This window comes from Harpegnathos saltator, unplaced genomic scaffold (assembly GCF_003227715.2).
Source record: "Harpegnathos saltator strain DR-91 unplaced genomic scaffold, Hsal_v8.6 scaffold15, whole genome shotgun sequence".
Taxonomy (NCBI): domain Eukaryota; kingdom Metazoa; phylum Arthropoda; class Insecta; order Hymenoptera; family Formicidae; genus Harpegnathos; species Harpegnathos saltator.
The window spans coordinates 1,117,443-1,143,694 of NW_020229928.1; the positions used below are offsets into that span (position 1 = coordinate 1,117,443).

Consider the following 26,252-nt stretch of genomic DNA (forward strand, 5'->3'; position numbering starts at 1 on the left):
CCCCTGGACCCGCTCCCTCCTCCCCTGCGTCTCTCTCTCTCTCTCTCTCTCTCTCTCTCTCTCTCTCTCTCTCTCTCTCTCTCTTCCTCTCTTCCTCTCGTCCCGTTCCTCCTCATTCTCTTCTCGTTCTCTTCCTTTCCGCTCTCTCTCTCTCTCTCTCTCTCTCTCTCTCTCTCTCTCTCTCTCTCTCTCTCTCTCTCTCTCTCTCTCTCTCTCTCTCTCTACATTCCTCTCTTTTTCTGTTTCTCGCGCACTTTTGCGCCTCGAGGCTCTTTCTCTCGCGAGTCTACGCGCCAGTCGATACAACGGGAACAAGAGAGATGGAGAACGCGAGTTTACGTATTCCGGAGCAAAGCTGCACGATCGTCTCGCGAGAGAAATACCGACGTTGCGACAGAGTGAGAAATAGAAAGAGAGAGAGAGAGAGAGAGAGAGAGAGAGAGAGAGAGAGAGAGAGAGAAACAGTGAATTCAGCTATGACGTTCGCGATGATCGAGGAACGATTTGGGTGCCGCGGAATGCTCTATCCGTTTGCATTTCGGGCGAGCAAACGAACAATGTCGCCGAGTCGAGTCGCGCGAGATGCTCGATTGATTTTCTCGCAATGCTAGTAAGAGGCGGCTCGAGAAAAAGAAATGGGCCCCATTTTTGCGCCGCGGCATGTGAGAGATAGGAGGAGCTTCGTTGCAAGAACGAGGTTCTAGTCCAGGTCGATCGCTCGTAAGATCCGCTTTAACCAGCGGCGAACGAGACTAACGGGGTTTAGTGCTGGTTATCTCTCAAATAGAAACGGGATAAAAGTGCGAAAGAAAATAAAGTCGTACGATATACCGAGGCGAAATTGAATCTGAATTTTGACACGTGGAAGAGTTTAACACGAAACATAGCGCGGGGCGGGGGACCTTTGTTTCATACGCGACGACTATAACGCATTACTCGTCCGTGATCAAACACCAAGTTGTTGCTTGCGATTGACGGACTTACCTCGTGCTTGTATCGAATCCAGCGTCTTCAATTTTGACGCGCTTTCAAGAGAGACAGAAAGTCGGGTGGGATAGAAAGAAAGGCTGAGAACAGGAGGAGGATGCCTCGGCTTCGTCTTAATCTCAGACGACGTACAAATTATGCAGAGGCATGTAACCTAGATTGGGAGGGGGGGGGGGGCTCAAAGAGTCGAGAAAACGGGTTGAGGATTCTCCCCCGCGAGATTCGACGTTCGTGAGAGTGACAGCTCACTCGTTCGCCTGCACGCGAACGAGCGAGACGAACAATCGAACTCCACTCGCGTTCGCCTTTTCCACGTCGCACGTTCGGATCGTAAATCACGAATACTCAAGGCGTAATTAAGCCGTATTAACTCCAACTCACAAAGGGGCCGATGCGAGCGATCAAGATCGAGAAGATCGTTTCGCGAAGATTAACGTTTGCATTGTCCGAGTCGACGATTTCGCTCGGTCGTTTCGAGAAATTGCGAAACCCATCCTCGCCGCCGGCTTGTACCGACCGTACTTTAAAACGACGCGCTCGATAGCGACTCTACATTCGCGAATAATATTTTATAGGATTGTAAAAAAAAAAAGAAAAAGAAAAGAAAAGAAGCAGCAGCAGCATTACCGACGCGGTAACAGATTCAGCGGAATCATCGACTGCAACGTCTAAAAATATGGAAGAATACAGATTAATGATAAAATTTATCGGATTAAAGTCGCGCCTAGCGGCTCGTTATTAATAGAGGAGACACGGGGGGAGAATCTGCGCGTCAAACGGACGATTCGACACATGCGTCCATGAAGATTGTGTTTTGTGAACGCCACGTCTAACACATTGCGAGCGCAATAATTACGTTGTTACAACGCGCGTAATTCGTTTCTCCGCGATAATAAACGCCACCGTCTCGCTCGCGAACGAACACGCGAAATATCGTCGGCCCTGATGGCCTTCCTCGCGAAGTTTATTAAACTCCGCGAAGAGGGATAGGCGGCGGAAATTAAAGCGTACAGCTCTCAGCATTTTAGCCTCCGCGCGCTGTAAATAATTCTGCCAATGAGCCATCGCGCCGCGGAATCCCGGAAATGTTCGGGTCACGGAAGGTTTCGGGCTTTGCGCGCGCGCGCGCGCTCGCGGTTGAGATAAAACCCGGATTCTTCGCGACCACGCCAAGAAATTCCACCAAATGTGCCTTTTTTGAAACGTTATTGTCGCGAGAGACGGCGGAGAAGGGAGCAAATGTAACACTGACATCGCGAAGGAAAGAAAAGAAGGATTGATGAGGGATGGGCGACGATGGGTAGGAAAGAGAGAGCGCATAACGCGAACGAAGTGAGAGTAACAGAATGAAAGAAACGGCAGAGAGAAAAGTAGAACATACACGGAAAGACAAGACGTGTCAAAATGTGTGTGTGTGTGTGTGTATGTGTGTGGCTATAAGTGTGTATACGTGTGCGTGAATCGCAGCCCAGGGCACAGGCTGAAGAGTCAAATGCACTATAGGAACCACAGTCGCATAACCCACGAGTAAAGCAACAGTGATTAAGTGTGGTGTTTACATTACGTACTTCTCTCACGGTGAATTACTTGGGATTCAAATCAACGTTCAGGACTAACGACGTCAGCAAACAGGCGCTACCGCGCGCGTGCGTACGTGTATACGTATATCGTCGTGTATGTGTGGGGTGTTCGCTCGAGTTCGCGCTCGCGCGCGTTCCGACGACGAGGGTGAATTCGAGGACAGACTTTGTCCTTTGTGTATGCGCGCGCGTTCCGAGACACCGGTTATGTCCATCCTCGTGCCGTGAGGTCGGCATTGGGATATACAGGGATAACTCGGAGGAACTGGGCTCCAAAGTACGAGCGATTACTACGTACCTCTGTCCAAAGTAAAAGATTTCGAACCGCGATCAGGTTGGAAGGTAAAAGCGGAAATCGTCTTGGAATTCGGCACGTCGTCGACTTGCGACAGAAAGCAAAACTGTAAATAAATGTCGAATATAGCAACACGCCCGCGCAATTAAATGACACTCTTGTTATCAATTTCGTTATCGGAAGATGCACGTTCATTCGAGCGGTTATCATTGCGTGTTATTCGGCTGAACGCCGAAGCGATCGATCATCTCGGGGTGAGCGAGAAAGAAGGCCCTCTACCACGTTTCGCTCGCGATTCTCGAGGGCTTGGAAAAAAAAAAGAAGTTTGCTCTAATTCCTCGGGAGCACGCCCCCCGAAATCTTCCACTGCTATCCCATCGATCCGCGCGCGTTTAGGGGATGAAGGGACCCGTTCTGTCGTTGCTCTCTCTTCCGAGAAGTATTCGCGGGTATACACATATGAAATAGTTCCTTCGCCATATCCCCAGCTCTCGCGATGATATATATATATATATATATACACACACACACATATATATATATATATCTCGTTGCTGTCCCCGTGCTATTCGCGCGGGGCCAACCCGCAAAAAGTAGTTTCTTGAAGCAGTGAATGAAGGCATTCTCGCATCGAGGTAAACGCAATAAACAGGTACAATGTATGTCTTGCTACACAGATATAGATCCGAGTCGCAAAAAGGTCAGTCAAATACTCGGCCTCGACTCGTGTGCCGTTCGCTGATATACGATCCATGCACTAAGAGATATAATATTCGTTCCAGAAGTAACAATAACGATTACACGGTCTCCGAACGAAAGCCATTCAAAGATACTTTCCGAGCAATGGTGAGTGAGTAAATTACGCCAAAAAGGTAGATGCAGAGATTAGTATATATAGTATATATAGTATGTATATATATATAGTATATATAGTATGTATATATATATATATATATAATATATATAGTATTTATATATATAGTATATATATATATAATATACATATATAGTATATATATACACGTGAACGTGAGCTCTCTCTACTTTCACATCTCGCAAATATATATAATCACTATCTACGGGACACGATTACAGTGATTTAATTGGTGCTCCCGGGACGCGAGACGCGGGGTGCCGCGTTTCCGCCTCTCCATTTTGTTCCGCGTATTCCGCGACTTGCCTCGATATCGATGACGATTTCACGCGACGATGATAAAAACGTTCCTCGCTCTGACGATCGGAGATTCGAAATCAATCGATCGATCGATCGATCGTTCGTTCGTTCGTTCTCGCTTCTCTCGGGCTCTCCCCTTCAGAGAGGACGGGAGAGACCGAGCGAATTTCTCGGCGAACTACTAATCCGTCCATCTGAAATCGCTTTCACCGTGCCGGAGGCTTTTACTTTCGTCGAAAGTTTTTGCGAACAATTACCATCGGGAATTTTCACGGGCGTCGTACACGCGCGGCGATAGTTACTTGCTCGTTCTCGGGGATGAAACAACGGCTTTTTCTTCGGATGATCGTCGCAGAGAGAGAGATTACTTAACCGAGGTCCTTCGGTCATCAGTGGCTCTCAGATCCGCGCTCCTTTTTCCCGACCGTTCGGCTCGATCGTTTGCGTAAATGAGAATTTTGAAGGATCGTCGGGAGACGAGAATTTTCGCAAACGCGAAAGAAAAATGTTGTATTTCCGAGGGCTTTCCAGTTCGGCATATCGATCGTTCGCCCGATAAATCGTTCCACCAGCGACGACAGATGTTATTCTCCCGCCCGGTAGATCGTGTCACGAGATATTTCATTTTATCAAGGCTCTTCTACCGACGTTGATATAACGACACAATGCGTCGACGCGGTTATAACGATCCTCCTTCGTCCCGAATTGTCCAGAAACAGCCGCGACGAGCCGTTAAGCTTTAACGATACGCCGACGATCGGCGCGGATCCCGATGACGATTCGATAAAATTTCACCGTGCGACGAACGAGAATCCGAAAAGCATAAGACCACTGACGGACCGTTTCGCGCATTGAAAAAGGCGTTAACGCGCGCGCGCGCGCGTCATAACGATAGAAACGTCTCGTGATCGGTCGTTCACGGAAGAACCTGTACGCGGAATACGCCGTCGAGGCGCCGAGTGCGGCTGTTTCTCCATGTATGTGTGTGTGTGTGTGTGTGTGTGTGTGTATGTGTATGTATGTAACGACGATCATTTAATAATAATTTAGTTGACCGATAAAAACCACTCGATAGGCGCGGGACATTTTACGGGATGCGATCGAATTGAAACGGCACTCCATTTTCTTCGTGCGAACGACGATGATAACGACGATGATGACAACAACGACTACGAGTAGTCACCTTGTCTCTTCTCTTTTCGTAGAGCTCGTTTTTGTTTTTTTTCTTTTTTTTTTTTTTATCAAAATAAAGCACACTCCCGCTTGCGGCCCACTACTAATTGCTGGCGGTGCTTGCACGCTCAGCGGTAACTAATTAAGGCTACGCACTGAGACTAATTAGTGGATGCCAGGCTAAACAACCATTAAGAAAGGTGGACATTATGTGTACATGATCGGGCAGTCTCTGAATCAACGTCCTCTTGTTCTTTTTCGATAAATATCAGGTAATCGACATTACAACTATGTCACAGATGCATCGTGGATTCGATAATTCTCTCGATAATTCTCTCGATAAAGCTCGAAATTTATTCTGGAATTTTTCTCCTAATTGGATTATCTCGCTTGAAACATCATTTGACGTTTGAATTGTCCTTTAATTTGACTATTCCGATTAGATTTCACTTGGCACAATTATAAAACGTCACTTTGACTCGTTTAGGAATATAAAATCATACTTTCACGCGATTATCCAAGGCATAATAGAGGAATGCATTGAATCGATCGAAAGATCCGCCGCCTGTCCTTCGTTTTACTTTACTCTTGCACAAACGGAGAAAAAAGCGGACATATCCCTCTTGATCCATTTGACACTCGCAAGAAGTCGTAGTTGATTTGAATTCTTTTCCATGCAAAAAAATTACCGATTCCCGTGACACACAGCTCTCGATTATGTAATATCGATGTTGCGAGGAAGCGTGATTGATCAGAGACGCCCTGTCTATTTTATATATATATATATGTATATATATTCGTGTGCCTGCTGAGGTAACGTCGACGACGACGACGACGACACTCGCACGATTCTTTCGTATCGTGTGCGGTTAATCACGACGAAGTCGAAGATGAAGAAGGTATGTGTATTTTAGTTTGTCGAGTGGGAATCCCGCGCGTGAACGAATACCACACGTTGTGTTATTGATCTCGATTTTCGCTCGCGAAGGAAAGAAACTGGCGAGCGACGTGGCCGACACGATCGGCGATTGCTTGATTATAAAAACGAGGACGGTATACCAGAATTAATTAGTTACCACTAAGTCAAAGGCGGCATTTGTCGAGCATGCAGCAACCTTCGCCCGTTCAAAAAATTATTGTCATGTCTCTCGCCAACTAACACACCGTGCCACGATCCATTAACATTAATCAATGACAATTAATAAACAGTTCCAAAAAAAATAATAATAATAAGATCAAGAGAAGAGTATAATAAGTATTACAGACTATGCCGCCATGGCAGTCCGTACGTGAAGTAGTGACGTAAAATTAACGAATGGAGAAAGAAACAAAAAGAAAAAGAAAGAAAGGGAAAAAAAAGGAAAGAAAATATTAGAAATACAGAAGGAAATCGTATCGAGAGAGAACAGAGAGGAAAAAGTGAGACGAGCATGCGTTTTCGTGTCTATTAAATATATATCTGCTCTCTCTTGCTCTCTTGCTTGACTGTTAATCGACGTACGCGATGACTCTCGCGCGCCGGTTAGCTTGTGCAATATGCATCTCGATTGAAATACGATACGTAAAGAGAGATAGACAAGAAAGACAGGTGAGACAGAGAATCGCGACGTAAGAGAGATAGAGAAAAGAAGGGGAACGTAAAACAAGAGAGACAAATAGACAAAGAGGTGAGAAAAGGAGGAAAGGGAGAAAGAAAGAAAGAAAGAAAGAAAGAAAGAAAGAAAGAAAGAAAGAAAGAAAGAAAGAGAGAAAGAAAGAAAGAAAGAAAGAAAAATGAAAGAAGAAGAGACACGATACTGAAAGAAGTCGCTTTCCACAAACTACTTCGCAGCTTGTAAATGTATACATTATATAGGTGCACATATGTTTGTTAATCGTACGATACTGCCAGGACGGATTATAATACCATACGTGTGAAATTACGATATAATAAAGTATAGATACGCGTGTTCCCGCGCGTGTCGCACGTCTCTCTCTCTCTCTGTGCATCGAGCGTGTACACACGCGGCCACATCTATATATGCAGATATCGGTATAGGTACACATATATGTATATATACATATCGTGGAAAAAGAGATACATATGTATACATGTATGTGTACGCTGTATATATATATATTCACAGGTGAATCTCATATGAAGGCAAGCCAAGGCCACGACATGAGACGTGCAAATTAAAAAAGGTAATAATATTAAAAAAGAAGCAAGTAAAAAATTCTCTCCCAAAACCGCTCCAACCACAACCAAGCACAACCACAGGCAAGATACGGGCCTTGTCAACGAGACAGTCATCAACCAGTGAATGTGGCGCATTACCGTGATTATTAATGTAATAGTAACAATTTAAAAAAAAAAAAGATATCTATATATATATGTATGTATATGTATATATATATATACGTATGAGGTATACGAAAGGCAAGTGGGGTTGAGAGTGGGGCAAGATTAATTATTCGACGACGGGGAGGATAATAAGAGGGTTGGGTGGAGTAAGACAAGGGAGATAGGAGAAAGTGAGTAGGAGAGCGCGGAGAAGAGGGGAAGAGACAGCTAGCCGGAGAGAGAGAGAGAGAGAGCTGGTCGCGCCGAATTTCAAGATCGGCTGATTCGATTAACTTGGCTTCTGCCAACCCGGACGATTCGTCCTCGCATCGTTTCTCGGCTACGGGTCCGTTCTCGCGGACACGTAATCGCGAACGTAAAGGGGAATCGCGCGGTTAATCGAAGCGCAATTCGCTCGACGTTCGCGCTCTCTCTCTCTCTCTCTCTCTCTCTCTCCCTGGTGGTCCTCCTCTTTCTCTCGCGCGGCAGTATACTCGAGAGGTCGGGAACTAGGGGGAGGAATAATTAAGTGTAGGAAGGTGGGTACGAGTCGACGGTGCCTCGATTAATTAATCGAGCTGGCGGCTGGTGAGTGATCAGTAGTAAACGTATAAGAGGAGACATACACGCAAAACAAGCGCGACGATGCCGGTTGTTCGGGTGAACGGATGGATTAATCGATTAATCTGCTTCGGGCAACGTTTTAAGGACTACTTTTTGGCGGCCCGGACAGGCGGGACGATACTGTGAAGCGAGACCAAGAGTGTGTGTGTGTGTGTGTGTGTGTGTGTGTGTGTGTGTGTGTGTGTACGTGCTTGGGTATGTGTGTGTGTGTGTGGTGTGTTGTGTATGCGTGCGCGAGGAGGTTAATGATCGTTAAACGACAGACTATAATATCTCAGTCATTCATACGGAATTATTGCGCAACGTGAATACCTCATGCTTTTACCACTGGACAGATAGATAGCCCTACAGATATTAAAAGCTACCAAGAGGCGAGACTTGCGAACAGACTCTGGAGATTCTCGGGGGGGTTCTCTCAGTCGGCTGTGTTTCCGAGACCCCGGCTTCCGAAATGGCGCGCGCCTCTTCTTCTCCGAAACAGCCGCTGTTTCGAGCGCGTGTCAATTGAGCGCTTCCCGTTCAAACGCGTACTGAGAGAGATTAAATGACAGGCCCGTGTTGAAAATTCGCGTGCCAAGCGCCGATTCCGTCGATTCTTCATTCGGTGCGCACGTGACGTGACACTCTTTTTGACACGGAAAAAGAAGACTTCCAAATGTCCGCAATTATTATTGCCCATTCTTTCTTTTTTGCCGCTTCGCCGGATAACCGTGTGACATTTTCGTGCAAATTTTGAGCCGAACGTTACTGAAACGGAGAAACGGAGAAGAGACTCTCGTAGGTTGCGAGAAAAAGAGGCGCGTCCGCAAGACAGACTCTCTCGCGTCCACTTCGTCTTGATGCAGATTCTATGCGTTTTCGAAACTCCTTCGTGCATTCCGTGCCTACGTGTTACTTTCGTCATAGCCGTAACTTCCGCTCTTTCCGAAATCGTTTTGTCGACTTTTTCGTGTGGGAAGGGGCCGCCGTACCTTTCGCAAAACCCTCGGCATTCGTGGCCTATTATTCGATTATCACTCGTGTCTTCGTGGTGCGAGAATGTGTCCTTCTCTCCTCGGTTAGCGAGCGGCGAGCTCATTTCCTTCCTTTCTCTCTCTCTCTCTCTCTCTCTCTCTCTCTCTCTCTCTCTCTTTCTCTCCAAGGATCCTCAGGTGACGGAAACATGGTCGTGTTCGGGGCGTTTTTCTTGCCGAGAATGTCGTCTTTCCTGTCGTCGCTCCTTTTCCGGTGTCCTTCCATACGGTTTCCGCAGGGCGTTTCGTTCGCAGAAGCATCGCTCGCGGTTCGCATCTCGTAACGCATCTTCGAAAGCAGTTTCGCGAGAGGCGCGTGTTGTTTGGTGCAGAATAGCTGAATTGGCGAGTTAACAAGTCGCGGGAGATCGTGCGTCTCCCGGTCAGTTTGATCGCACTTTCGAGCAAAAGGGAACGGCACCGCCCCGCGCCTTCGTTCCTTTCGAGCTTTCCGAGCAAAATTTCCCGACGGAGAAAACGCGTTTCCGGCTCAGGCACCGCCGCCGGTGTCGTTTCCGCTTAGTTTCCGCTTCTTCGAGCGAAATGCCCTGCGCGACGTTGCGAGTGCGTGCGCCTGGTCACGCTCGGTGAATCGCCATCGTGAATTGGAACAATATGAGAGACGATCGCGCGAAGAGACGACGAGAGTCGAGAGTGCAGGAAAACGGGAAACAGAAAAGAAAAGCGACAGCGCGCGTAGACGATCGCGATAATCGTGGGCGCGATTGCTCAAAGTAACACACACGTGGCATGCACGTGTATCGCGCGCGACTCATCAACACTTCCGAACATCTCGTTCATCTTGTTCATGTCGATACAAGGTCGGGAATAATTTCAGCATCGCGCGACGAATTTTGACAAATATACTTTTCGCTCCATTTTCTTGGATCTGCAAATCCTTAGAGTCTTTCCGAAAATTCGTTGTTAAATCCATGATTCTTTCGTTTCTCATTTCGATCTCGAACCGTTTCAAATTGTGTCAGATAATGAATCTCGCCGTGATTTTTCTTACTCGTCGCTCGATGCTAAATTTATCCGCTTATTAACCGCGGTGCGTCCACAGTCACACACGAATCCATTCGGCATTCTCACGACGCGGTTAATTGTTACCAAGCAAACGCGCGGCTAATGAGAGGATAAAAAGCCTACTGCATGCATCATCGAGAATCCGTCGTCGTCGTGATGAAAATCCCGGCGGCGTGCGACGGAAAAACGCTCTTTTTCCCCGCACAAGTCCGCCGCGCGGCCCAAACTCGCGCGACATTACCGAATTTTTGCCGGAGCATGTCGCGTTCGTGGACGTCGGACGCGCGCGAAGGCAATAAAGTCTCTCTCGCGCGTCCAGCGAAGCGGGTCTTTTTCTTCCCCGGCAACGCCGGGCGATATCAATTTTCCTCGCACGTTCCCCGCCAGACCGCGACAGCGTGACTGTGAGGTGAAAGAATTCTGACGCGGCGTAAAATTGGAGGAAAGAAGAAAGAGCTGGCCCGGGGAGCCACGAAGGGAAGGGGAGTGCTGGCGGGTGGAAGTGAGAAGGGTGGGCGGACGACGGAAAGCGGTATGAAATGGAATGAAAATTGTTAGGAGAAGCGGAATGCTACGGGAAACTGCACGACGGGTAGTAATATCGTCGCGAAAAGGCGTGACTACGGATAGAGAGAAAGAGAGAGAGAGAGAGAGAGAGAGGGGAGGAGCGAGAAAGAGAGGGTGGGACAAGAGACGGAGGTCCAGGAGAGACCTCGTCTTCCGGCTTTTCTTCGGACCGGATAGCACTCGTTCTTTCATCCTTTTTACGTTATCGTCGTTATGTCCGCGCAACGTTGTCTGTCCGTTTGAGCGTCATTCGTGACGGACGAATTTCCGACCGATCAGAGAAAGAGAGGCGATCTAGCGCGCGATCAATGAGACGCGGGAAATTCCGCTCGCGTGGCTCACATGAAGATTGCGAACGAGATACTTTGGAGAGGACACAAAAGTGGCCGCGATTACCGATAATATTCTCGTGAGCGTGATTTTGCGGCGGAGGAATACTCGCGCGAGAGCGTCGAACAAGGACGACGACGACGACGACGACGACGACGAGCGTTTTCGATGAATAAATGGAGGAATGGAGTAGCGCGACGACGGAAATATCCCGACTATTCGCAACGGAAAGTTCAGAGACGAACGGAGGCGAGATATTTTCGTGAGAAGACTGGAAAGCGCGTGAAATGAATACGTCGACGAAGCGATCGCATAGTTAAACAGCCGGCGAGAAATAGAAAGAGAATGAGAGGGGAGGAAAGACAGAAAGAGAACACCAATAGCGAGAAAATTGCGCGCGATTCGTCCAATTTTCATTTTCAGATCGTTCCGCGAATTGATCGTAGATTATTGACCTTTTGACCGCGTAATATACTCGCTGAACAACAGCTCGAAAGACAGCGTCTAATGAATCACCGTCCAATCGCAACGAGCCAATTTGTAGCGCTCTTTCGGTTTCACCGCTGCATTGAGAAACAAGACCAAGGAAAGACATGCGAGTAAAAATAACAAGCGCATTTTTCGTGTTCTCTCTCTCTCTCTCTCTCTCTCTCTATTTCTCGAATATCGCAAACATCTCTCCGTTTGCCTCCGCACTCCCTTCGTTCTCTTCGCCGACCAGCGGATGCATGCAATGGTCGTGCAAGAATCACAAGAATCGGTTTTCGATTGACTCCTCTCTCGACGTCGTACGGAAAGTAAAAATTCTTCTTTATTGACTCAAGTGTGACAAATCGATTTCGCTCTTGCGCCGTGTGCAGATCTGTTTCGGCGCACGGCGCCCGCTGCTCTCTCTCTCTCTCTCTCTCTCTCTCTCTCTCTCTCTCTCTCTCTCTCGGTATCGATTAACGATTTGCCGCCCTTTACCTCTCTTCTCTAACCTCGGCGGACCCCGCTGCACATATTATTTCATCCCGGTTCGCCGATACCGAATCACACACCTTGTTCAATCGTGCACATACTTAGCTCCTAATCGAATATGAAAAATACACGGCACATACACACGCACACACACACAAACACACATACACGCGCGCGCAAAGCAATCACACAGTAAATCGCCAATTCGCCGATTCACTCGCGACACGTCGAATTTTCGCACAACATTCGCGCGCGCGAAGGCGTCACCGAGCATCATCGTGTTTGACTTCCGGCGTGTGATACGAAACGCGTATCCGTCGTTTGTATATGAAATTTTGATCCGTTGCACCGGACAACGTAGTGCAGCCCCGTGGCGGAAAATCGTGATTTTTCCTTTTTTTATCTTCCGGCCGCTCACGTCACGTCTTTTCCGCTCTTGTTTGGCCTTCGTCGCGCAAATCATCCATCATTCGCGTTCTGACTGTCTGTCTCGTTTCCTCGCTTCGGCTTTTTGGATATGTCGATTTCTTTCGTACGTTTCGCCTAGATAAATAGACTGGAAGAGAGGAGAGAGAGAGAGAAAGAGAGAGAGAGAGTGTGCATGTAACATATACACATACTCAATCGTCTGTGTACACAAACATTCGCGTGACGATTTGAAATATGGCACGTATAAATAGGTTGCTATTTTTTTTTGCCGTTTCCCGTGAAATGTGTATTTCTCTCTCTCTCTCTCTCTCTCTCTCTCTCTCTCTCTCTCTCTCTCTCTCTCTCTCTCTTTCTTTCTCCTTCCCTCTTTTACTCGGTAAATTTGACCGAGAATAAGTCTCCTTTCTATATTCTAAAACGTTCATAAAATGGAATATTATAAACATACGCGATTGACCGGCGAATCGGTAAAAGTGAAACAAATCACGTCGGCGGTGGTATCTATTTTCTAACTATTTTCTAACGAATTAGCCCAGTTTATTCGCGCTTAGTGGACAAATGTCTCTTTGGAATGTTCAGCTCGACCCTGTAACACTGCAATTGCGCACGACGGCGGTTACCGTGCAGTTGCTTGCGTAATACTGTTTCTACGTGGCTCCTCCGCGACGATTATCCGCGTGTCATCGGCGACTTTCGACGCCTGAGAGACACGGCTCCGCTCGCTCCTTCTTTCGCTCCCTCGGCGAGAGAGTGAATTCTATGTAAGAAAGTCGTAGTCAAGTGTACAAAAATAGCCGGGAAAGAACCAGCGATCCGATCGCCGTATCTCTCTCTCTTTCCTTCTCTCCTTTCTTCGGCGGAGCCACGCGAACTTAATGCTACGTTAATACCCACAGCGTTGCCCGAAGGGCGTGCTCGAGCGTCACTGCCTCCTGCCCTACGTGTAAAATGCACTCGTAATAATCTACCGTCCTAACGCTAATTAGACGAAATGCCTGGAAGGTAACGCTCTCGCGTGTAATCACTAAAATCGATACCCTGTGTTCGTTCGGCACGATAACTCCTCCATTCGTACATCAATATCGGCCCGTGCCATGTCTCGTTTCTTTTTCTCTCCTTTCTTTTTAACAATCGACCGGCAAGTTTGACCGCGAAGAGACAAATCGCGTCGAGACGACAAACACGGCGCCGAAAGGAGTGGTTTCTTGAGGCTTGTTCCCAGTCTCGTGGATACGTGCGCGAGAAGAAACTTACAACTATCGCTGTACCGTTAATACTATAATGTACCCTGTAGCCGTTTCGTTGTGACTCTAAAGCTACGTATTCACACGGGAGAACACACCAAACTCTCTCTCTCTCTCTCTCTCTCTCTCTCTCTCTCTCTCTCTCTCTCTCTCTCTCGTATCTGTCGTTCGATGTCTCTGCTTTCCTTTTTTCCTTGCCGAATGCACGCGCGCACAATCGTCGGGCCGAAGAAGTGTGTGTATCACGGAACCGTCGAGAAATCTAACAAGGAGGAACACAATTGGGCGCAACGTGTGTCACATTGACGAACTTCCTTTTTCCATTATCGTAAATTATCTCAAGCGCGCTTCACTTCGACGCGCTTCTCTCTCCTCGCGCGAGGGAGAGAGAGAACGGTCGCGCGAAAGCCGCCGTGTGATTATTCCTCGTAGCTTTCTCACCGCAAAGTAGAGAAACGGGTCGACGATGATAAGAGAGTGGGTGGATGGGTGTAGGTGTGGGAAAGGGGAAGACGACGACTCTGCTTCGGCTCGAAGGGAAAGACAGCAGAAAAGCCGGTAGTGTGAAAAACTGTAGGAGAGGGAGACTGAGATATGAGCATGTTTTTTCTCTCCTGGTTGACAGAGAAGACAAGTACAGTAAAAAAAATTATATACATATATATGTATATGTATATATATATATATATATATATACATATATATATATACATATACATATATATGCATGTATATGTGTATATATATATGTATATATGTATGTATATATATATATATATATATGCGTATATGTAACAGGAGAGAGACAGTCTTTTAATCCCGAGCTGGCTGAACGACGAGCAATTAGTTGTAGGTAAATAAATTCTGAACACCCACCTTGCTTCTGCCGGGATCATCGAGAACCTTAAAACGAAGGGACACGAGCGATCCCGCAAATGCGCGCACGGCGCGACATTTCTGCCGAGCTGGCCGTTTGTATCTCTTAAAGATCAGTGTTTAGACCTGTGTCACACACAAGCTCCGCGATGATCGAAAGCGATACGCGAGAGGATCGCGAGTCGAACGAACGGAGACGACCGACACGGGAGAGAGCCCGTGCTCTCCTCCGAATCCGGCGGTGCTTTCCCAGCGGGAGCGTCACTGTCGCGTGTGAAAATCAATGCGCGATCGGCGGTTAATTAATTAGATGCGTATATGTGCGTATACGGTGATCGAGAGTATGCCGAGTGTCCATCGTCATTCTCCATTTGCTCAATGTGAGCTCGCTCGATGGAGTTCGAATTTGCCGTGAAATGTGATTAATTAATCGAACAGCGGCGAGTCCCCGAGTCGTTTGACGTAAATCATTTCGTCCCGACCGACAACTTGCGACATTTTCTCCTTGTTTTTTTTCCGTCTCCATCCCCCTTCTCTCTATATCTTTTCTCCCGTCGCGACAGATTCGCGCGAATTCACGTGATCCGGCTTTCGATTTCTACACTGCGCTTCTCGTCCCGCGACGAAGTCGTACTCGGCGGTCGGTTTCGTTCGTTCGACTGCGCGCTTCGAGTAAGATCGCGCGACAGATCGAGACATCTCCGCGATATTTCGGGATGTATCGAGCGTGAGAACGAAAGAAAAATGGGGAATCTTGTCCCTCTTTTCTGATTTTTTTTCTCTACTCAGTATGGTTCATACGGTCACTCAGCGTGGTTCATACGACGTTTTTCCTTTCTTTTCCTCTTTTCTTTTTTTTTTGGCTTGGTCGTGGTGTGTGGCGGCGGTTGGAAAGACTTTAAATAAATACGTTATATCTCGAGATCGTCTCTCGCGATACTGCGCGCGGCAAGAAGTAGTAGAAGAGGAAGAAGTAGAGGATGATCCGCGCGCTCGCTCGGTCGACGAGCGCGAGGCCGTCATCGTCATTGTCGTTGCCTGTTTGGTCGTTGCCTTCAGGAGAAGCCGTGACAGTTCTCACGGATCTCGAAGTAGAGATTCAGCAGTGCCGACTCCGGCACGTCGTGGAAGCACCTACCCTCTGGCCACTGCACGCAAACTGCAACAGACAAAACAGACGGATATGTTTCGTTACATGTTTTCTCGTGTCTTGTAATTTCTTTTCTTATGTTTCTTCGGCGAGTTTGCGAAACTTGCGTATTCCTTCGAGCGCTCGAAAAATAGAGCGACAACCGAGTCAATCGAATGACATTTCACTCATATGGAGTGCATTTTCTACCTTGAATCGTCGAGTCTTTTCGTTTGAAATTGAAAAACGAATTCCGTACATTCCATAGTTTCTCTGAAACATTTGCTTGTGTGAATCAATAATTCACTTCAAGTTTCAGCTTGATGTTCGCACTCGTGATTCAGGGTAGATAGATATACTGAGCGGAAAAAAAAGAAAAAAAAAGAAAAAACGGTTGAGCTCACTAAAACTATCGTCATTTTTGCCATCAATTATGTTTCTCTCTCTTTCCAATAAAAAAATAACAGTAACGTGCATATTGAGTTATCGTCACTAACAGTACACAGCAGCACTTGCTACAAAGCGCTTCTCCCTTTGCTATGCGATTACTAGAATTATAAATATCAGGATCTGTCTTTTCAGTATATTTCCGAAGTTGTCGCTTCGAGCAAATTTTCTCTCGTTTCAACTGAGAGCTCAATCCAAGAAACTTTGAGAGTTGGAGGAGATCCTGCTGCGCGAAAGAGCCCTTCGTAGCGCGATCGCGCGCGCGCACAGCTGGCCGATTCGTTGCCACGAGAATGCTTCCCAGTCAATCTGGTGAAACTGTTCTATTCGTCGCGCGACTGGTGAAGATAATTAATGGGATATTTAGCGGTGTTAGCAATTTCCCGGCGTGACACGCTAACGGAACGTACATGTGCACATATATGTGTGTGTGTGTGTGTGTGTGTGTGTGTGTGTGTGTCTAATTTGAATTAAGCTGAAAATACCGCCATTAACAGTTTGCCAATTAAGAACGTTCCGATTGGTGGTGAAATAAATCTGGCACGCCGCGCGAAGAACGATCGACGTAACTGAAATTAAAATTTTCATACGGCGTGAAACGCACGCTGCGTTGCTACATATAAAATTGTCGTATAATTGGAAACAATCGTACGATTCGGCGTGAACAACGTGACGGCGCAAAGTCTCACGAACGAGCGAGAAAGAGGGGATAGAAGAGGGCATGTTCGATTAATATCAATTCAAGCGGTCGGACGAGGGGCGATTCCGCGGACGGTCAACCCCACGGCTGTGATTAAAGCAGCCGTTTTTATTAGCCGTAAACCGCACTAATAATCGTTGGGCGTGGTCGATTGATTGCCGCCGAGTTTTTAGGGCTCAAGGGTTGCAAAGCGCACGTAGCATATACCGCAAGCGCATTCTTCCTCGTGACCGTAAATTCTACCTGGCATTCTTTTTCGGATGAGAATGGGGAAGGCGCTTCAACATAGCAAATTATTTGTGTGTTGAAAAGGGAGAAAAGAAACATTCACGTGCCGCGAGGCAACATCAATTTCGAGATTTAGCCGGCGCGTCGAGAGAGAGAAAGAGAGAGAGAGAGAGAGAGAGAGTATCTCTTCCACATTATTAAATATTAAATCTCGAATATTAAAAAAGAGGAGGAAAATGAGATATTAACCAAGCTAATCTGTTATATTCAATATTAATCGAGCCGAGATGCGTTAACCGAACACTCGAACGCGGAAATATTTTCCTTTGGCGATTTCCCCTTTACACGAGACTTTACACGAGAGATGCCGATTACGTCGCGCGATATCGTAAAGTTCTTTGCTTTGCGATCGTATTATCGTGTACCGTATGCTGATCGAAGAACAGTCTATACGGGGAGTACGTAATACGGACGGAAAGTGGATTTTACGTTCGCAGGGCTAACCGATCTCCTCCTACGTAATTGGCCGCAGGAATTATGTAACAGGAAGATTGGCTCCATCGAACGGCCAGTCGCGAACGAACGAACGGAGGGACGAAGGAACGAACTATCGACGGCGCACTTTCCTCGTCTTATAAAACCCGAGATTGCAATTTTCCTCGTGCACCCGCGCGCGCGCGCGCGCGCGCACGCCGATTTTCTTGCCGCTGGCCAGATGAATAAAGGCGGGGACGAGTCAACTTCGGCGTTGAACGCTTGGTGATTTATGGGACACTTTTTTCGGGATTATGTACATGGAGGTGCTGGAAAATCGAATCGCTCTCTCTCTCTCTCTCTCTCTCTCTCTCTCTCTCTCTCTCTCGTGGAGACACGCGGTCGTTCGCACGGTTCCGCGAAAAATCCTCCTAAATATCGTCGATGATAACGATCGATGCCCGCACGCACGCGCGCATCCTGCGTGTATCGCAATTGTAAGCACCTTCGATCAAATCCGTTTCTGATTAATTGGTAACTTAATGCCCTCGTATAATTAATTGCGAGATAACTGGCGACACTATTAGTATCCGCATGCGGTATTACGGAAAAGATCAATACGTTCGTTATATTATTTGAACGAACGAACAGAGCTCAAATAACATCTTCGATAAATACGTTCGATGTACGAACAAACGCAACGCTCATATCAGATTTTTCGCTCGACCAATCAAACATTCCGTTAATGAATTACCACGTACAAGTTTAAATAAGGTAGGAGAATGTTTTTCTCAGCACAAAAGAATGCGTGGCGTTTGACAACAGTGTTTATCGTGTCGTGTTAAAGTCGGCGCAGGTGCGTGGATGATTAAATTATTAAGCTTTCTCTCTCGCTATCCCGTTCTCAACTGGATAATTATGATTTGAACAATTGATACATAAATTAACGACGCAACGTTATGCTGAAAAATTTATCGAAAAAATTTTGTGCATATTGTTTCGATAAGAGCATACGAGGGGGCGCACATCGCGCGCCAGCGCGAGCGCTCGTGTTTCGCCAAGAAACGTCATCGCTTAAATGTTTGCTTATCTACGCGCTACTTGGGTCGCCTAATTACGTTTATTACGTTATTACGTTATTGCTCGAATGAATATATGAAACAGTAACGTCATCCAAAATTACGCCGAATATATAGGGTGTGACAAAAATTTTTACTGCTCCAACGATAGCTTTGTTTAATTTTACGTAACCAAATACGTTCAAATGATGAATGTCCCGTCAACTAATATTACGTCGTAATATAACGTCGAGAAATCGAACATGAGAACCTCCCAGGCGTTACCGCCGACGAATATTTGCTGGCGCACGCTGTGCGCCAACGCGAGCACTCGCGTTCCTCGCAGAAACGTCATTCGCTGTTCGCTTCGTTTGTTTACGCGCCAATTCAACCGAGTTAATACCTTCATCGTTACTCGAACGTGTGCGTAAAGCAACATTTCCGTCGAAATTAGCGACTATACGGGAATATACCGTGTGTCAACGTTTTCACAGTCACCCGCGCGACCGATCGTGCCACTTTAAACGTGATAGGTCGACACACGCAAGCTCGAGCGAGGGAGACGCGCGATTTTTTTTTTCGCCAGGTATAAAATTCCTCAGATGTACTTCGGTATCTCGCGTTGGTCCATCGTCGATTGTACTCAGCGGTAAATGCGCTTTAACGACGCGTGATCTACGTGCGCGCAATCGGACGCGCGATTTCGCGTTTGCTCAGTGACGGACGAGGAATCCAGCGGGGCAAGATTGATTGCGCGATTGCGTGCCTCGCGACTGTATCTCCAGCAAAGCAGCTGTAATGAAACGGAAGGTGGCGAATTACTCGCCCCCTTCGCCCTCGCCTTGTCCTCTCCTCTCGTCCTCATCGTCGTCCTCCCCCCTCTCCCCCTCCGTTCCCTCGTCGTCGTTGTTTCTATAGTTCTCGCGACTGTGAGCCGCGCCGGTATCGCGTCGTGGATGAGCGGAATACGATACACGACACTCTATGCGGTATCCATCAAGAGTCCCTTCCCAAGAGTAAGGAAGTGCTTATCTACGTCGAATTTAACCCCGATTTTTGCGCGATCCGCGATGCCGATTCGGCGCGGGCTGACGCCGCTATGTAAATCGTGCAGGATCTACACAAAAGCTTGGAAGCACGATAGCCGATCTGGAGTAAGGCGGGATCTAAAGCAGGGCCGAAGAGTCAGGGCCAAGAATCCAAGCGATCGACGTGCCCCGTCGTGTTCACGGTGCATGAACATAGACTGTATACTCACTCAAGTACATAGACTGAGCGCTTCGCGCGAGAGGCTGCGTGCGAAGACTGTATCCGAGAAGAATAGCCTGTACCGTACACATTCGATCTTTGTCTCGCTTCATTCTCACGTGGGAAAAAGGGAAGACGGAAGGGATGTAGCCCTGGCCTATTATATATCTCGTCTTGAAATCTCCCTCTCGTAAGGAGGCGCGTACAGTCTACGTACACAAGTTTACGCTTACCGACCGTCCGGACGCGAAGCTCTCGACACGACACGAGGCGGAAATGAACAATCATCGGTCCTCCGATAGGTGATTAGCGCTTGCGGAATTGAATGATAACACGGCGGGTGCTAAGAAGAAGCGGCGATCGATTCTCGTCCTCGCGTGTGTACGACCGTCTCTGAAATCGCGGGGTTCGGAATCTGCGGCTGCGTGGTAAACTCGGGCGACTTGCGTCGCGAATTCTCGAGTTCTTCTTCGGTGCGGTTTGCAACGCAGATTGCAATCGCGGCGGTGTACCCCGGCGCCGCTCTTAATTAAAAGCGGGTGTACGCTGTTATTAAGATGAAAATTTCACGGAATAATTTGTTGTCGCTGGTATTAAACGCTCCTCCTCGGAATAAGCGCCGGCACAAGGCCGGCGAGTTCGGTTAATCGTAATAAAAAGCTCGGGCTGCGAGCACCTCGCGAGTAGTTGGCGAACTTGCCTTCTTCGCTCTCCGCTCGGTCGTTCATGGGAAAAAGGTCCTCTTCAGTGGCGCGACGGCCGTGTTGGTTTGGGATTTAGGGGTTGCAAGGAATGAGCGCGTGTGAACGCGAACATGCGCCTTGCAAGATCACGGGGATGATGAATTTACGGTCTGTGGGAGAAATTAATTCGAGCTTCAGGAGAAACTCCCGCGAAAATGTTATTGTTGCGCTAACTGCGCTCGCGTAATGTATTCTCTTGCTCGCGACTGAGTCAAAGAAGGGAAAGATAGATAGATAGACAGATGGATAGATAGATGGACGGATGGATAAATAGATAGAGCTATACAGAGTGTACAGAGAGAGAGAGAGAGAGAGAGAAAGACAGAAACGACTTCCGATTTCGCAAGGTTCAAAGACACGTGTCCCGCACTGGCGTGTTATTTCGCCGATATCTCTTCGTTTTCGCGGAGACGGGAACGGTCCGGCGAGAAGTTGGCCGTGCTCGGCGTGCCGTCGCAGCAGGAAAGACGAGACAAATTGAATAAAAGCGGAAACACGGCGCTACGGCGCGCGCGCGCGCGCTTGGGGGCTGAAGACGAAGGTAAACGTACACGAGTCGTGTTATCTAGCATAATAATTTCAGTGTTGCGCAACGGTCCAAGTTCTGTGCGAAGTAACGAGCAAAACGACTCGCTCGCGTCTGCGCCTCTTTCATACCGTAGGAAAAAACAAGGTGTGGCTGAGAAGAAAGGGGGATAGTCTTCTTGCCATCGAGTGCGCCTGCGACGCGTTCTTGCGACAAAAGCCCCTTCTCGTTGCGTTGCGCGATCGGTTCCGCTTTAATTGAGTTACACGCGTCCGGTGAGTTGCGAGCTTTGTGATTTCCCGGCGAAAAAACGGGAATCTCGCCGATCCTGGCGTGATTTTCTGATACGCCCGAAAATTAACCGTTTGAGTCCCAAGCAGCGCGATCGCGCTGTTCAGATTTGATGTCGAGAAAACCCAGTACATTTCGATCATTGTGGACAACTGACGGTGCGTTACCGATTGTCGAAGTCGCGCGCTCAGATTTACTGAAGCAAGTATATCACACCGATCCTTTTAATGTAAATAGTACATTTTATAATAGGTAGAATAATACTATAATAATGCAATAATACATTACAAAATAAAAATTTTTATTTCATTGTTATCTTCTCAATAATTTTTATCGAACAAAACTTGAAATATTTATAAATTTACATTACGCATATGTAATAATACAGATGTATTTTATAAAATAACGAATTAGAAATTAACAATATTTTTGTGTTATGAACAAATAATTTAAATGGAGAGTAACAATTATAATTTGTAACATCGGTGTTTATCAAAACATGTTGGATGGATTCCTTTTGCTTCGTTGCTCCGTTGCTTCGTCTAATCATTTTGAAACACACAATTATTAACAATGAGAAGCACTTACGCAAGAATACGTCCGATCGCTTTGCAAACTACAATAAATGTGACAGAGCGATGAGAAAAAGACGAGAATCGCGTTACCTAACAAATACAAGAAGCGGTATTGGTCCGATTGGGATTCATCGATGTAAAATAAACAAAGCGCTATCGCGCTGCTTGGGTCTTTTCATACTCATTTATAGAAAGCGCGGTTGCGCTGTTTGGGATTCTTCGACAGTGTTTTTTCAACACCCCCTGGGACTCAAACGGTTAAAGTCTATCCCGCGGAAGTACGATTTTCAGAGTGTGGCGGATATTTGGAGGAAGGAGAGGACAGGCACATTTTGGCATATTTTTTTTTTTTGAGTAAGTTAATCGAGAATAGATGTGTACGAACGAGCGAAAACAGCTGCCGTGTGCCGCGGAATTTCTTCGCATAAATTTCTCACCGACGAGAGATGGGCCGCGCAAATACTCCGTCTATCCATTGTGAACGCATCTTAATTACGCGGAAAATTATGCGCGAAGGGGAGAACGCAAGGAGTGATCTCGTCTCTCCTTCGACCGCAAAGTCGTCCGTACAGAAAGTCCCGTGGATTCAGCCCGTGTTTACACACGAAACTCAAGAAGCCGGGAGAGATTCTCGTTTCCGTCACCGCTCGCGTCTGCTCTTATCCGGACTTATACCAGACTATTCGTGTTCATTATCCTCGTCTACTCGAATACGAAGTCGCTTCAAGTAACGAAGATGTAATAACCGCGTTTCGCCGCCAAATAGTTTCGCGGCGCGACGGTGCAGAGGGGAATGAGCAAGGCTCCGCATATCCGCGCAAACTCTCTCTCTCTCTCTCTCTCTCTCTCTCTCTCTTTCTTTCTCGTCTTATCTTCATTTCAGTCATTTTCATCAGTATGTTACGCGATTTCGTCCGATATTTCGGTATATCGGGTCAGCGCATCTTTAAACGTGACGCGCGGCGGCACCCATGAAAATAGACGCCGCGAGAGAGTCAGGCGCTCTGCTTGTTTCACTTCCGCGAGATATCCTCGTGCGGCAAGGCCTTCTTTGCGTTTGCGAGAATAGGCAGGGAGGGACAGGTATATTCTCCTTCGCATAACACAAGCAGCCAACGCGATGGTTGGGAGGTTTATTTACCGATATGCGCCGGCCGCCCGCCGGTCCGTTTTGCATAAAACTTATCGGATTCGAAACGGGAGCAGGAACGCGAGCGAGCGAGCGGGCGCGCGCATCGAAAATATATCATGCAAATATTACGCAAACACGTAGGCGCGGTGGCGCGTGAAATTCCACCCCCCCGTTCTCGCCTCGCTCCTCTTCCTTCTGCTGGTTCCGCCGTTTCGCGAGAATCTCTCGCGCGAAAAACGCCGCGCGCATATAAAACACGCTGTAATTCCATTAAACCTGCTTCCGGTATTAACCGTTGTCGGTACACGGCGATAGCGACGAGAAGTAGAGAGAGAGAGAGAGAGAGAGAGAGAGAGAGAGAGAGAGAGAGAGAGAGAGAGAGAGAGAGAGAGATAGAGAGAGACAAAGGAAGAGAGAGAGAGACAGAAAGCGCGAGCTTGACGGGGATAAAAATAAAATTTTTTAATAAAGCAAAGCATTTCTGCCGTTGTGCACAGCGGGCGAAGTTTTTCCCTCCATCTCCCCGCGTTTCTCTCTCCTTCTCTTTCTCTGCCTGGACTTTCTGAGCGCGGAAAATGAAAACTCCAAGGAGCGGATGCGCGGGAAAGCTGCTCTCGTCGGGCAGTACGTGCCGCCGCTCGATCGCGAATTAAGCGCGAAGTCGACTTCCTTTTTCCCGCGGGGCGCGCTTCGCTTTGACATCCATGTCGCCGCGATGTGAATCGAGTTGGGATGATCTCGGTAGTCGTGACTGAAGCGAGAACTCTTTGTCTTTTGTTTCCCACTTTGAAATGTCTTACTGAAGGAGATGCTTGAAATTGGCGCGTTCGCCCTTCTTCCAAAGAAATACCGCGATTGCTGGATCGAATTGACTCTGTTTTGCTGATCGGACCGCAATCGATGAGTCGATTTGTTTTCGAGTCCCGTTGCTTCCGTCACCTTTCCTTCTCCGTGCATGCGCATGCAAAACTGCGGCTGCGATAATAGCTGCGAATTTTTCGAGAGACACGATTGCCCGCGGAGACAACGCGGTATTATTCCCGCGCGCGCGTGCGGGTAGAAGGAAAGAACGAAGAGGAGACGAACGCGACTTTTCCGCGAGTCTCCGGAGAAATCGCGTCGCGCTTCTCCTCGCGTGCGGCTCGAAGCGCACGTCCGATTCGGAAAGAGGAAAACGCGAAACTGTACGACGGTGGAAGCGCCACACGCGAGCAGATGCACGCATGCCGTGCGCGGAGTTATTTACGCGACAATTAATGAGCAGCGACTGTGCGTAAATTATAGATGTCACGGCATCCACATACCGGGTGTTCTCACGGGATGAGCGGGCGAACGAAAAATGCGGTAAAACGCGTCGCTGCCGCTAAACGGCGGAAAAGGGGGATAAAGCATGGAAGGGTGGTAAAGGGGGTAAATGTCAGATATAATTTCGGCGCGTTTCAGAAAGAGAAGGAAAAGCCGCCGCCGGTGCAGCGTCTGGTCTACCTCGTGGACGACAATTTTTGAACATCGGCCGAACGAAACGGCAGTTTTGCGCGCGGAATAACAACGCTCATCAGCAGCGACATCGGCTGTGTTCCGCGAGGCGTGGACGCGTAGCCGCGAATTGAGCGCGCACGACATGGAAAATGAAACGAACGCGGAGCCGTGGCCACGGCCACGACTCGCGTGGAGCACTTTGTCACACCCCGGGCGGGCGCGGGCGGTTTCCCGAGCCCGCGAATGTTCCGCGTCGTCATACACATACACACATGCATTCTCGATCGCCGGATACCGTCGCTCTGCCTCTCTATTTTTAGGTGAAATGCATTTTTTATTAACGATTGTAAAAGCTTTCGAGTCGGAGTGACTCGAGGCGGAGTTAAACGCGTTAATCTCGCTGCGATCGGCGGCGGGGGGAGGGGGAAACAGATTCCGGACGGAAGTTGGAAATTGGCGGATGTGTGTGTGAATTTTGCATATATCGGCCAAGCGAATCGAGAGCGGGAGAAGAGAGGAGAGCGGAGGAGGAGGAGGAGAGAGGTGGGGAGAGGCTGAGCATCGCTCAAGAGAAAGTGGGGCGAACGCGCGGGGGCAGGTATGCAATTTTTACGACTCAGCTTTCACGGGTAAATCCTGTCGATCCGGGACATGTGTACAAGGGTGGAAAAACACGTACATGTACACGTACACGCGCACGTCGTCGCCGCCGCCGCCGCCGCCGCCGCCGGTGGAAAACAGGTCGGCCGGGCTCGCGAACGCGCCATGTCCGGTCTCCCTTTCAACGTTATTTACACACGTGGCGCATTACGCGGAGAAGTATGGCGGCAAGGAAGAGAGCCCGCATAGCCCGAGGCGAAATAAATTTGTGGTTTCGAGAGAAAGAGCGGCACACCCGGTACGTCGCACGGTGCTAACACGGGTTAGCTCGAAATGCTATTTGCGAAGAAATATGCTTTTTTTCTATCTTACATGTAAAACAATATCTTCCCCCTTCTCACTCTATTTCGGAGAAAGCCGTCGACACGTTGGACACACACAGAGCAGGACGCGATCGAAGTGTGTTACTTGCTAAAATGGCTGTTTGGCAAGCGTGAAGTGAAAAAAAGATTCTCGAACTGCCACGATTATTTGGCCGGCGTTTCGAAGTCGAGAGCCAAATGGTTATCAATTTTAGCTTCAAAAGTAACGACTGGTTTTATCATTGGATCACGACGTTTTATCGATAGCGGTGAGAGAAACGAGAACCGCTTGCATAGCGTAAAATTGTGCATTTATCATTTGCCCTAAACGACTTTTGCGGGCTTTTGTGTGAGAAAAGCGGTTGGTTAATCTGTACTTCTTGGAACTAATCTTTCGGGGTTCAGCCGAGCGGAAGAGCCTCGGAGTTTAAATAGCTGATTGTATTAGTCGTGATCGCAATGTTGCAGGAATGATATTATTATTAATAGTCGGAATAATTCGCAAGACTGTTTTCGCGCTCGAAAGCGTGTCGACGAAAATAATGACTCACTTCCAGAGAGGCGCGCGCAACGTCCGAAGACAGCGAAGATTAATGCCTCTATAATGAGAGGCGCGAATTAGCGCGGCTATATTTGCCGGCGAATGAATTTCTATATAA

The 26,252-nt window shown here is 47.8% G+C and overlaps 1 protein-coding gene across 8 annotated transcripts in view; it reads right to left on the bottom strand.

Annotated features, from left to right (window-relative positions):
* Positions 1–26,252, bottom strand: part of LOC105189470 (RNA binding protein fox-1 homolog 2) — a 183,867-nt gene that overhangs the window by 39,379 nt on the left and 118,236 nt on the right. For all 8 annotated transcript variants that reach the window (XM_025296639.1, XM_025296638.1, XM_025296633.1 and 5 more), the window contains one exon: positions 15,740–15,760. In XM_025296639.1, the coding sequence (XP_025152424.1) occupies positions 15,740–15,760 (21 nt within the window). The remainder of the gene's footprint in view (positions 1–15,739; positions 15,761–26,252) is intronic.